The 14371-nt window shown below is 32.2% G+C and overlaps 1 protein-coding gene and 1 non-coding gene across 2 annotated transcripts; both read left to right on the top strand.

Moving 5' to 3' along the window:
* The first annotated feature begins 10415 nt into the window (after window positions 1-10415).
* On the top strand, window positions 10416-13194 carry LOC21407322 (perakine reductase). Its single transcript, XM_024169443.1, has 7 exons — window positions 10416-10551; window positions 11029-11196; window positions 11290-11493; window positions 11626-11798; window positions 12104-12200; window positions 12293-12446; window positions 12729-13194. The coding sequence occupies exons 1-7, from the start codon at window positions 10495-10497 to the stop codon at window positions 12905-12907; spliced, it is 1032 nt and encodes a 343-aa protein (XP_024025211.1). The 5' UTR covers window positions 10416-10494; the 3' UTR covers window positions 12908-13194.
* Window positions 13195-14173: 979 nt separating this feature from the next.
* TRNAG-GCC lies at window positions 14174-14244 on the top strand. The gene has a single exon. It is a non-coding gene; the product is annotated as a tRNA-Gly (tRNA).
* Window positions 14245-14371: the final 127 nt, after the last annotated feature.

A 14371-nucleotide genomic window follows, 5' to 3' on the forward strand; every position in this document is an offset into this window, starting at 1 on the left:
GCTACAAGAAGCCCAATTCCAAAACATACCCTTTAATAGCTTTGTTATAAGAGTAGATCAACCTCAGGGAAAAGACCCATTAATGGCACAAAACAAAGTCTAACAAGCTACCCACCATACCAGTTGTTCCACTTGAAAGAATAAGACAAAATGAAAACGGCTGGAAAGCCACATACCGAATCGGTGACGTTTTTGGCTACGTGGGATGCACTCAGAAATAATGAAAATGTCCATAAATTGGGATTCTACAGAGTGTACCCAAATCCAGTTACCAAACAAAAAGGATGTGTCACACAACTCCTAACAACCAAACTGAACAGAAAAGAATATATACATACACACACACATATATATATTATCAATAAATATTATATTAAATTCATGTGTAGCTATAATGCAATGCGGGCGCACATGTACTATATCAAACTGCAGAGAGAAATTATATGGGCATTGGACACTATATTTAATTTATAGCGTAATAACATTGAAATATTGATCTCCAGTACTGCTTGGAAAATCATGCACTTATCTCAATGATTTGATTTTTCTGATGGAGAAATGAAGATCACGTTTGATATATATGTTTCCTGATCCAATACGGAAACTCGTTGTACGCCAAGATAATGATCAGTTCAATTCTGATCGTTATCTCTACTTTGACCTTGAAAATATAGAGTTGGATAAGATCTGGATTTTTTGGTGACTTTTTGTTTGATCTTTATAGAATCTGGACAAATTCCCGTATGTTTTTCCAATTTGGACATCTCATGTGACGAGAAAAATCAATGGAACACATGTGATAGCAGTATTAAATCTCAATTAACAGCAAAATATTGCTCACTTCTAAGTGATTTTCCACACACAAAGATGAAGCCTCTTTTAGTAATACTGGTAGCCTAGTGAATATATATGTGTATATATGTATGTATATATGTGTGTGTACGTATGCGTGTATATATAACTTGAGTGGATTTGTGTACAGGTTTGTTTTCTGTAATTTTGAAATTTCCAAAACAGTGTCTATTTCAGAATTTTAGTGGGTTTTAATTAACCTATTCTAGATCCTATGAGATATATACACCCCAAAAATTAGCACATTTGTTTTGAGATATGAAGCGTGAACTTTCAAAACTATGTTTCAGAATCCTAAGTTCGTATGAAGGTGAAATCTAAAAGAGAACAATAATGTCTTATAATTATATACCAGATCTCAAACAATCTCAATTAGTAACTAACCCTCTAAATCAACCATATTGTTCATACTATTCAAATATTGTTAATATATTGAACTATTTTGACTCTAATAATTAGTATACCTAGCAAATCTATAAATTCAGTTGGGAAAAGTAATTAACATATAATAAGCTAAGAAAATCAGAACAATTTTTATGTACAATTTTGTGCATTGATATGACATATCTGTGAGATAGGATGTCAAATCCTTATTAACATTAATCACTGATAAAGATAGCAAAAGTAGAATAAATATATACATGAATACAAATGAATGCATACACATACATGACAAGAATTGACACAAACGGAACATCAAGAAATATTGAAGGTACTCTTCCCGAGGCACCACCCCTTCCTTGTGGCTCAGAATTATGTAACTTAAAACCATAGTTATAATATATCCCTAGCTCGCTGACAATATCAATGAATGATTCTCCAGAAGCTTGGAAAATCCTAAAAGATATCAATGGCATGCAAGAAAGTTTCAGAATCCCAAATTACATACCACAAAGAAGAACAAGAAGAAGACAAAAGTAAAATTAGCATTAAAAGCGAGTTGTGAGAGAGAGAAAGATAACAATTACCCAGATGAGTACTTTCCCGAAGGGCAGCGAAGCGTAGATCATGCTGGCAGCTTCAACTGTTAAGGTGCACGGTACACTCGTTGAGTCGCACCGCACGCTATGACACCGTTGATGGACTACCAGCTAGCCCTAATTGCCCTTAGAAGCTGCAGTCTTTTTCTTCTCCTTGGCTGTTCCTGATTTTTCTTTCTTTCTTTCTTTTTCTCTTCAAGTGTACACAGATAAGAAGAGATGAGAGGATATAAATAGAGAGGGAGACTTTTAGTCCTACTTCTTCCGGATAGACTTTTCCGTCCTCCAGTCCAGTAATTTTACCCTTTATTTTATTTTATCATTATTTTTTTCTGTCTCATGTGAATACAGGATACAAGAACAATCTTGATAAATATCTTTTAAAAATATATAGTTCAGAATTTTTACCATTTATTTTTAATTTATAACCTTTTAATTAAAAAATTACACTAATAAAAGGGTATTTATTAAGAGTAAGGGGTAAAGGTCCAAATTCATACACTCTTAAAAATAAATTATCAAGGATAAATTCTCCATTTTTTTTTTTAGGATATACAATAACATGTGGTTTAAGATATAGTGAGATAAATATATGGTTCCAAATTTAAAGATTATTTTTTAGAAAAATATTGGTACATATATAATTATTAATTTCAAAATTATTCAGTAGTACTTTTGATTTTGACTCATATGATCCCTCAACAACACAAATAGTACTGGCATAAAAATTTGTCTGGTTTTGCATTGTCTATAAGGAAAAATAATTGGAGAATCTGCACCTACAAATGAACTCCAAATTTTACTCAATTTAATCTTTTTTTCTCTCTCTCTTTTTTGCTGAGATTTAAAACATTTTGGATTAGAGACGTGTTCAACCCTTTAAACTTTAGTTTAAGATGGAACTGATGAGTTATATTAGAATATATATATATATATATATATAAGAGTTACTTAAAATGTTAAGTGAATTGAAGTGGTGTCATCATATTATATTATAAATGAGTGTGGTTTTAATGGTTACTCTATTATTTACCTATCGATGAATAACTGTAATATGTTTGATCTGACAGTTGTAATAAATTAAATAATTGACTAAAAAAATCATAACAATTAATGAAATTGAATTCTTATCACGCTAAGTCATCAATTTTTTATATTTAATAGTAACCACTGATGAAAATATAATCATTAAAAATTTATATTATTATAAATATATATATATATATATACACACATATGTGTACGCATGTGACTGTGTATCAACATATAATATGGTTGTTGGTAGGTGTAATTTCTGATTTGGAATTAGGAAATATAGGGGAGCGGAAACCAGAGAAAATTAAAGAAAAATGAAATCACAGTGAATATATATTGAGATGAAAAGTAAAACGTAGAAAAAAGATGGGAGTGGTCCCAAAGGAAGCAAATTGAATATTGTCACGCCCACGCCACCACATGCAGACAGGTTAGTGAGAGTTTCCATATTTCCTATGAAAGGCTTTTACTTTAGTTGGAGGACACCTTCATGTCATCTCTCTCTCTGTCTGCTGTGTGTGTTGTAAGGTAAGCATCAATAATTATGAACCTAAAAGAGTTATAAAACACAACCGGTATATGGGGGACCATTTTTTATTTATTTATTTATTTATTTATTAATTTTTTTATTTTTTTTTATTATTGGCTTCCATGGACATGTTGCATGGTAAAGGTTCACACAATATTAAATAAAGAAAGAAATTAGAAAAGAAGGGAAAAGTAACTCCCTAGCCAATCAAAATCCTCTTTCTCTTTTAGAAGTTTAATTGCTATTTGCTAGTGCATGCACTTTCATTGCATTAATATGTTATATGTCTCTTTACTTTGTTTAGTAATTTTGATGGTAACGTTTCGTTTCCTTAGGAAATAAGGATACCCATTTGTAAGTGCTTGCAATTTCTGGCATTTTGATTGGACCAGTTGCACTTCATCAGAAGCAATTATTGACTCTACTTCTATAAATTCAGAAAATGATTGATGATGCGATGAATTTAAAAGTTTTTTTTTTTTTTTTTTTTGGCACTTCCGACTAAATTTCTGTTTCTTTCTCTATGATCATTTGTCCATTTTGTGGGAAAATCACATGCTTAGATAACTAGCTAGCGTGTAGTTCTTTTTTCCACGTCAAAATGACTGTTTCTTTCGCTAAAAAGGAAAAATGATGATCTAGCCAAATGTTTTTGCCATGATTTCTATTGAAGATTTAGGTTGAAAGTGCCCTACTAAATCTTTAGCATATTTGCATGTAATACGATAGAGGCACATATATATTTAGGAGATCACCGGTATATACCACTTAAAGCCCAACCGCGCGAGCTCCTATAGAGATATATACGTAATTCTTTTATGAAGTTATTTATATGCTTTCTCTTTGGTTTACAATTGAACATCTATTTATATATATATATATATAGAAATACATACATATATACACGCGTACACAGATATATAAAGGTCATGAGAAAAAGGTAAGTACCAATGGTCTAATCAACATTTCAAACAAAATCATTACAATGGTACTATGGTATGTTGTAATCATTGAGGAGACACAGAACAAGTATGCATATGTGGTTTGCTTTTATGATTAATGGAACTTTTTTTTTCCTCGAGAGGATAATTAATGGAACCTTGAAGTGCATAACTGGTTTTAATAAAATAATACGTCCTCTTAGTTTATACCCTGGCCCATTCTCATGAGTAGTCGCAGAGTCATATCCGGGGAAAACAGAAAATGACATGATATATTATTATTAAAATAGAAAATGAGATGTTAAAGTGAACTTGATAAACAGTAAATATAAAAAATAATAAAGAGAGTGACAGAGAAAAATGACGCTAGTCTTCTTTTTTGCATATAGATTTAATTAGTGCCACCATTTTATTTTCTTTTTTTTTTCCTTGTCAAGTTATGTTATGCATGCCTCTTCTTCTGGTGTATTGATAGTTTGTGCTTGTCATGATCATGGCGATAATATTTAATCCCATTAATATGCATATATTGACCTTTCCGAGGCACTATTAAATGGTTAAACACAAGGCGCCGCTAGCCAGCAAAAAGTAGCAAGTTTGTATTATAAATATTGTGTTGTTATATTCTATATTTTACTTGGTTCTTTCCATTTCGTTATTGGCAAAATGGGTCATGCTCTATCATTTTTGACTTGTGCCTGTTTGGTTTATGGATTAGAATCATAAGATTAGAATCATTTTCAATTTACGTGTGTTTTTTGTGAGAGAAAATACTATAACGAACCATGAACCATGATTCGAATCAGAGAACGAATCCTCCAATTCCTCCTGAACTTTTGTATTTTAGACTTTCATCCCTAAGCTTTTTTTCCTTAGCTTTAGTCATTGAATTTACAAAATATGGTAGCAATATACTCCGATTGTCAATAAAGTTTAGGTTTTTAGGCAGAATAGCATATTTCTCTGTAAATAGTTATAGAATTCCAAAAAATTTGATCTATCAAAGTTAATTACTTTACTTTGAAAATTTTCTAGAAGAGAGAGAGACGAATTATGCTAGAAACCCACTTATTATTTGGTTCCAAAAATGGCTTGACAAACAATCACAAAGATCATAGCGTACTATGTCTATTTAATTACAATATTTTGTCGGGAAATCAAGAAGAATGCCCTTCTACTTTTACCGGAAGAGAATAAAGATGAATATTACCTTTTTAAACAATGTAAGATTTCTACCCTTAACTTCTTTAGTTATGTATTGACTTAAAAAAGGTAGAATTCTAAGAGAAATACACTATAAACTAAATAGTTTAATTTAGGCATATTTGTGATTTTATCAATTTTTTTTATTTAAAAATTGTAATCCCTTTCTGTGGTCCACCAAATACCAGTTTGAGGCTCTTCACTGAGCTATACTATAACTTCCTTATCTTTCATTTCACTTAAAAATCACTTTAAATGATGAACCTGCAAAAGTTAGCCATCCATATACTGAGCCCAATATCTTCCTCATTAAAAACAGTTAATTTGACTACATAGTAAGAGGTGGTTGTTGGTTTTTTCCTTTTATTAATTTTAAGTGATATGAAATCTATACTAGCCTTCATTTATATATAAGTTCCCAACCCTTCATTTAATCACAGATGATTAACTTATTAACTTCAATTAATTAGTATTAACCACATGTGGTTTTCTGGGGTAAAATTGTATTTTTATTCATTGAAATAATTTGTTTTAAACATTTTCTCCAAAAAAGTAGAATTGAATGGAACTACCACATAAGTGGTATTTTCCTAAGTGACCCTATGAAAAAATAAAATAAAATACACCATCTCCATATATAACTGTTGTGGAAGAAATTAAAGCCTGAGCCCAAACCATGGCAGGAGCTCCATGGTCGAAAAGGCAGGGCAATTTGGTGTTGGCCCATTTTAATTCGAGTTTGAAAAATCGCACATCTTTTGCTCTTGTTCATTACCAGTCGTTTTCAAGAACAATACTAAAGTAGACAAGTGGAAGAGAATGGATTTTTTGAAAAACAGAAAAACCAAAAAAGAATGGAGGACCGAGAGACCTTTTTTTTTTTTTTTTATTAGTTAGGAAACTTTTTTTTTTCTTCTCACAAAAAATACACGTAAATCAAAAATAATTTTAATCTATGAACTAAACGGGTTCTGAATATTTTCAAATACATAGGGGTGAATTTCAACACAAAATACATGGCTTTCAAAATTACCTTACGTAACGGACTGTCAACGTGAGGAAGGTAGTTCTCCTGGCAGTGGAGATCGTAGTTAATGAAAAAGTTTATGGTTGTTGTATTCCTAACCATTTTAAGTGACATATTTATAATATTAATTTTTCATTCATTCAATATCTATTTTAAGTGTATAAATATTCAATTTCGACCTCATTATAACGAAGAACACAAATCCATTGAGATTTATCTTAAAATCTAATTAGGCTCCTTTTTAAAATGGCTTAACAAACCATTTTTCCAACACGTAGTTGATGAAAAAGTTTATGGGTTGTTATATTCCTAACAAGATCAAGATTCATGTTTGGCGAGCGTTTAACTAAGTTCTTCCAGTGAGAGCCGCGTTGGCGGGTTGGGGTGTGGATGTTCCTCATTGTTTCAAATGTGGTGCAAGCTACGAAGATGTTAGTCACTCTTTATGGTGTTGCTCTATGGCCCAGGAAGTTTGGGAAACTTGGTTCAATATGGCCGAAGCTTAAAGGTTTTAAGGGTAGACACTTTAGTGGCTTATATGTCGTTTCATAGCTCAGGAAGGTTCTAAGGAAGATTTGAATGTATATGGCTCAATCGGAATAAGATGTTGTTTGAGAATTCTCATCGAACTGCTAAGGAAATATATAATTGATCGTACGGGCCAGTTATTAGGAGAGTTCCAATCATGCAGGTGTTTGGATGGAAAGGTGGTACACCAACCGACTCCTCCCAAGCAGCCTTGGAAACCACTTATTATGGGTCAACTTAAAATTAATAGTAGATCTGCTGCGACGAAATGAGAGTTTTATTGGTGTTGTGCTTGTTATTCGTAATGAGGAGGGAGAGGTGTTAATGGCTGCTTCTAAACGAACTGGAAGGAAGGTTTTCTCCGCATGTTGTTGTTGGAGAATTTGAGTGTAGAGGGTGAAAAAAATGCAGAAAATAAGAGAGGGTTTGAGACGTATAGAAATATTTTTTTTAAAGTTTTATTTACCTACACTTCTCAAAGTTTGTTAATGAGTTTTAATGGTTAATTACCCTCAAGATATAACAAACCATTGAACACAATATCTAGTAATAATATTGAGTTTCAGAACACTCATACAAGTCTGTAAATTTTTTAGAGAATTAATAAAGACAGAGTTGCCATTTCATGAATGAATGCATTCTCTTTAAACATTATAAGCATTCACATAAAGGTACATTTTCAATGTAAAGGTATTTTTTCATGGATTAATACACATATTACAATAGTTATATCTATTGCTAATTGGTGTTCAGATATGTATGAAAACATATCACCAATAGATGTAATGGTTCGAAACGTTTTAGATTACATAAACTCATGAAAACATTATTTTCTGTAAAATTTTTGCTGCAGCGGATGTTTTCCCGCTACAGCTGCAAATGGACCCGAGACCTACAAACATTTCGACTGCAGCGTGCAGCTGAAATATTTTGGCTGCAGCATGCAACCGAAATATTTTGGTTGCAGCCAATTTAGCCGAATCGAAACAGTTTGTCCGCTGCAACGTTTTGAAGTCCTTTTAACGTGAGTTTTCATGTTTTAATACTTAAACAATTTGTGATCTTAATCAAGACATATTACAATCTTTTTACAGTTGTAGAGTGCTTGGCTATTCGAGAAGGGATCACCTTTGCTCTGGAAAGAGGTTTCCATAACTGGGTGCTTGAGTCAGACGCAAACAATGTTGTTCGGGCAATTCAACTTCCAAGTTCTAGAGCTCTATAATCAACCATCATTGGCGATACCAAATCTAATTTAGATTTAGCTTCTTATAGTTCTGTTTGCTATGTATGGTGTTCAGAGAATTACGTAGCCCATATGTTAGAATCTTGTGTTTTTTAATTTATCTAATAAGTTGTGGCTAAATTGTAGTATGAGATTTATCAGTTATTTTGTCCAAGCTCATTTAGTAGTTTCTATTGAATAAAAAGATGCTTTTTCACTTCAAAAAAAAGAAAAAAAAAATTGCCTTACGTAATACGTTTTATACCTAAACGTCATGTCGTTTCATTTAAAAACATGTACACTTTAAAAAACGACGTGCCATTTATAAAGATAACATGTTTCAAAGTTTAAAAGGATAGTAGCCTTCATCAAATGGCCTTTCTTCTGCGACATAAGTCGTTTACATACGTTTTATCAAAAGGAGAAATATGTTTTCTTTTGTTTACTCTTCAAATTGTCAAAGAACACCTAAAAGGAGGCAAGAACCTAATTAACTTCTAAAAAAGTAGCAATTACTGTTGTTTTATTTTACCAAAAATGCTATTTCATGTCATTACCAGTCTCTTCCAAGAACAAGACCAAAGGAAACAAGTTGAGAAGAAAGGGATTTTGAAAAAGAAAAACGAAAAGAATATGAAATATAAGAAGGAACGACGGAGAGTCCTTTTTTTTATTATTATTTTCAAATACATGGCGTTGACAAATTACTTCACGCATCGTTACGACATGTCAATTTAAGTAGAAACGTCAAACATGCCACTTCAGAAAACGACGTGCCGTTTATAAAGGTAACAAGAATAAAATAGCACGTCTGTTACTATAGATGCAATAACATGCAGTTTTACGCAAATAAGAAACATGTCGTTTTATCAGAAGGAAAATGATAAGTTGTTTGTGTCCCGTATCGTTTATGTGTCTTCACAACTAGAGGTAGAACGATATATCGTTTTCACTCAACTAGGAAACGTCATGTCGTTTATTCAAAGGGCATGCTGTATGCATTTGTTTCCTTCACAGAAATAACACATGGATGTTTGGCGTGTCGTCTATCTTCAGATTGTCAAAGTACCGTTTTAATTAGGATTAATTACAAAAATTTCCCTTAAAGTATACTCTTGTAACACTTTATCTTTTAATCTTTAAACACTTTATCTTTTAATCTTTAAAATATAACATCTGTTCTCTCTGAATAATGAAATGTTAAAAAAAAATAAGTTTTCCTAATGAAAATTGACATTTGAGGGTATTTTAGCAGCTTTATTATAAAATTTAGTTTGAATTTAAAATTAATTTAAATTTAAACTTTTAATTATGATACATCCATTATTGATTGAATGTAAGTTAAAAATTTTATCAATCTTTTTTGGTAGAATAAAAAAATTATGAAGTTTTTTTAATATTTAAGTTAGTTTAAATTCAAATTAAATTTTAAACCATAGAGTTACTAAAATACACTCAAAATAGTAAATTAAATGTCAATTTCAGTTAAAAACCTAACGGATGAGGTTTTTTTGTTAACATTTTATTATTCTGAGGAACAGATGTTACATTTTAAAAATTAAAAGACAAAGTATTACCAAAGGCATAATTCAAAAGAATTTTTATAAATAATCCTTTTGATTATCCCAAGGAGGCAGGAACACAATTAAGTTCTAACAAATTAGCAATTACTGTTTTTTTTTTTTTTTTTTGGATTAAGACACTCAGCCTCAAAGAATTGTCAGTCAATTATTTATTGGATGTTTATTTTAAACGTTTGTCTTTAATTTTGAATCATGATTTTTAATTTTTTATAATATTTTTCTCTCATAAAAAATTTAAATTTTAAAAATTAAAATCATAAATTATGATTTTAAATCAATGAATTAAACGTCCTATTAAATTCAAAAAGGGGTAAATTATCAAAAATAAATAAAAGAAAAAATAATAGGTGACGTAATCAATGACTGAACAAAAAAAGAATGATTAATGAAGTAATCAATGAGCAAATAAGACTTAGGAAAGCAGCATCAGTCAAATGCCTTTTGTTTACTCGTCTCGCAAGATCTGGACCTTACACGCCTTCCTCGTTCTTCCTTATAAATATATGTGTATGTACTCTACAAAGAGTCCTGTTTCTGTAGAAATTAATTAAAACAAGAGGTAAGAAATATTGCAGGCTAAAAAGCATAAGAATGGCCGCGGAGCAGATTCATATTCCAAGAGTGAAACTGGGAAACCAGGGATTTGAGGTGAACCCCTAGAATTTTGTTGATTTCATTACCCCCAAAGAAAAATCTGATTTTCATTTGTTAGATTAAAGTTGTCAGAACTTGTATTGTGCTCTGCAACTCAAGATCTTGTTCTTTTCTTTTCCATTCAATTTTCACAACATGAACGTCAGGTAAAATCCCAGTTCATGTTTCTAACCTATTAATTGCAATGAAATGCCCACTTGATATGAATAAAAGTAGATGCTTTGTTTTTGGTCCACTATGTTTTGTGCTATTTATGCCTGTGTTTGGTGCGCGTTTGATAAACGAAATTAGATAGAATTATTCTTTAGGAATAAACGAGATTAATATACTTGATAATGTCTTTTGCAATTATACTTCCTATGAAAGTCTTAACATAATATCTCGTGTACATTAACTTTCTTTTCTTTTCTTTTCTTTTCTTTTCTTTTCTTTTTGCTGAAAGTATGATAATAATAACAACTTGTATTACAGGTTTCGAAGCTTGGGTTTGGTTGCATGGGGCTTAGTGGAGTCTATAATGCACCTGTGCCTGAAGAAGTTGGCATATCAATCATCAAACACGCATTCAACAAAGGAATAACTTTCTTTGATACCTCAGACATTTACGGACCACATACTAATGAAGTTTTGGTCGGAAAGGTAATTAATTGTGCTTCCCCCAAATTTTCTTCTTGTTGGTGAAATATGGCGTGTTTAAAAGGGACTTAGTTTTTATTTGTGTGTCTTCTCCAGGCACTGAGGGAATTGCCTCGAGATAAGATTCAGTTAGCCACAAAATTTGGTGTAGTCAAAATAGGGACTGATGAAGTTGAGGTGAATGGAACCCCTGAATATGTCCGGTCTTGTTGTGAAGCAAGCCTGAAACGCCTCAATGTGGACTACATCGACCTCTATTACCAGCACAGAGTGGACACAACAGTCCCTATAGAGGACACTGTGAGTGTCGCAAATTGCGGTCCTTTCGGAGAGACCGTAGCAATATGTTATGCTTTGTTGTTTTCATTTTTCTTTCGAATACTTCCGTAGTTTTGTTATAGAGGTAACACTTACTATTATTGTATATGCTAGATTGGGGAACTGAAGAAATTGGTGGAAGAAGGAAAAGTAAAGTACATTGGGCTATCTGAGGCTAACGCAGACACAATAAGGAGAGCACATGCAGTTCATCCCATCACTGCTCTACAAATGGAGTGGTCTCTTTGGACTCGTGACATTGAGGAAGAAATCGTCCCGCTTTGCCGGTAATCTCAAGATTTTTAGAACAAAAGTGTCGAAAAGAAAGAGTACAAAACTTTGGTCTCATTCGCTTCGCGGATTCGAGTTTTTAATTCGAGTTGAGATGTGATATTTTCGGAGAATTTTTAACTATAGCAGAAAAAGTTAGATATGACATTTTCTGAGAGTTTTTAACTGTAGAAACTTAAAATTGAAAACTCGAATCGATAAAATAAACGAGACCTTTGGTTTTTAAACCATACATTTAGTTCACAACTATCAAATTAATTTCATGTATTTTAAATTACATTAAATGTTAATTAATTTACAGGGAACTTGGAATAGGGATAGTCCCATATAGCCCTCTTGGCCGCGGATTTTTTGGTGGCAGAGCAGTTGTTGAGGGTGTGCCTGCAAATAGTTTCCTGGTAAGGCACTCGAATTATGTTAATTATAAGTAAGCAATATATAAAGATCAAACTGATTTTATTACATTTTATTTTTGTTTTCGTTAATATAGGAAATAAATCCTCGGTTTCGAGGGGAAAATTTAGAGAAAAACAAGATTTTGTATACTGAACTGGAGAAGTTGGCTGGAAAACATGGATGCACCCCTGCACAACTTGCACTTGCGTGGGTTCTCCATCAAGGAGATGACGTGGCACCTATACCTGGTAAGTAAGATTATCACATTTTATCACTAAAAAATGTTTGGAAGCACCACCGGGCTAAGTATAGTCACCAATAGAATGTAGGCTCCACATGCAGGTTCCATATTGTAGGACTCACCTTTTATTAATAGTCAGTGAGCAGTGTTTAACACCACCATCGTCATATAACATTATTCTTTTATTACCATTAGAAAACCAGTTTTTTTTATTTGTTTTTATTATCTTATTTGCTCGTCCAAACTGATTCTGCTACTTAAAATGATGTTCTGATTTTTGCCATTGTAGGGACAACTAAGACTAAAAATCTTGATGATAACGTTGGTGCGTTCAAAGTGAAGCTAAACAATGAAGATGTGAAGAAGATCTGTGACTTGGTACTAATCAACGAGGTGGCGGGAGAAAGAATTCATGATGTCTTCATTCGATGCTCATGGAAGTTCGCAAACACACCACCTAAGAAGTAAGAATGGCGATGGAAAATTACCTTATTGTATTGTGGTGTTCATCAAATACCACTCAGCTACTACAGCAGAGTCACCAAGTGTTTTCTGGTTAGATTTCAGAAGAACTTTTGTAATAAAGAATGGTGACTTGTAAGTGTCCTTTGTGTATGATAATGAATAATGACTGATGTTTAGTTCGCAGCCAGAAGTGGCTTCTTGGCATGGTTTTGAATTATGTTTTTGATAGGCACAGCGACCGTAGTTGTGATTACTCCCAACGTCCTGCGGCCAAGCCTTCATCAAATTTACCAGATTTTGTATGAGATCTTTTTTTCCTAAGCAAACAAGAAGAATAAGAAGAATGCAATAGCATTACTTTTTTTTTTTTTTTTGAAGGGAAATTACATTCAAAATAAAACAGTGATACAAGTGCCAAGATACAATGTGAATAACCCAGTAATCAAAGACTTAACTCTAAAGTTCTCTACTGAGTCCGGTTCTATCAATATAATCTAATAACGTTTTAAAAAAAAGACATGTTTGAGGCCCCAATATGAGAAAGTACCTTGACACATCAAGATCGATCATAAATAAGCTTTTTTTTTTACAAAACCTCTATAATCGATATAAGCTTCCGATTGAGATCCATATCTCCATAGCATAAAGACCAACATACACCGCCAAGATAAATATCTAATAGACAACCTAATACTAACCCGTTTGTATCTCTGATTCGAGTTAAAGAATAATTATATGATACTATAACATTAAAAGTTGAATTTTAAATTTTAGTGAGAGCAAACACTAATAAAAAGTTTAAATTGTAATGCGAACAGTGAAACGAACGAGAAACAATGTAAACAAACCAACAAGGCGAGGTAAACACCGTTATACAATAACAAAGACATGCAACACTAAAAAATAATAAGGTAACTTGAATTGGACATTTCAAATGTAATTTGTAAACGGTCCACCTCAATATGAGTGTGTGTTAGATGGTAAAAATCATCTCTTCCTTCCCTCAAATAACAAAGAAAAAAAAAAAACCATCTATTTCGTGATTCGGAACTGCATTTCATTGTCAACAATGTTAGATATGTAGATTATTTTGAGAAAGGGTTTTTGTTTTTCTTTGTTTCTTGGGTATGATAATAGAGAGAATAATGAACAATACTGTAAGATACCTACTAATAAAAAGTCGGTCATACAAATAGGATTCACAAATCGAAGTGGTGTTTCTTGCTAATTTATAATAGATTATTCGCAATTAGACGGAAATAACGTTAAGCACCAGTGGTCTAGTGGTAGAATAGTACCCTGCCACGGTACAGACCCGGGTTCGATTCCCGGCTGGTGCACACTGTTTCAATTTTATTTTTAGCGTAATATCTCTTTTCTGAAACCAATTATTTTTCCATTAAAAAATAAAAAAATCTCTGGTACGGTGTATGGTAAGTTAGGTTATTCTAATTGCATCTGCGTACC

The sequence above is a fragment of the Morus notabilis genome, unplaced genomic scaffold (genome assembly GCF_000414095.1).
Source record: "Morus notabilis unplaced genomic scaffold, ASM41409v2 Scaffold205, whole genome shotgun sequence".
Lineage (NCBI taxonomy): Eukaryota > Viridiplantae > Streptophyta > Magnoliopsida > Rosales > Moraceae > Morus > Morus notabilis.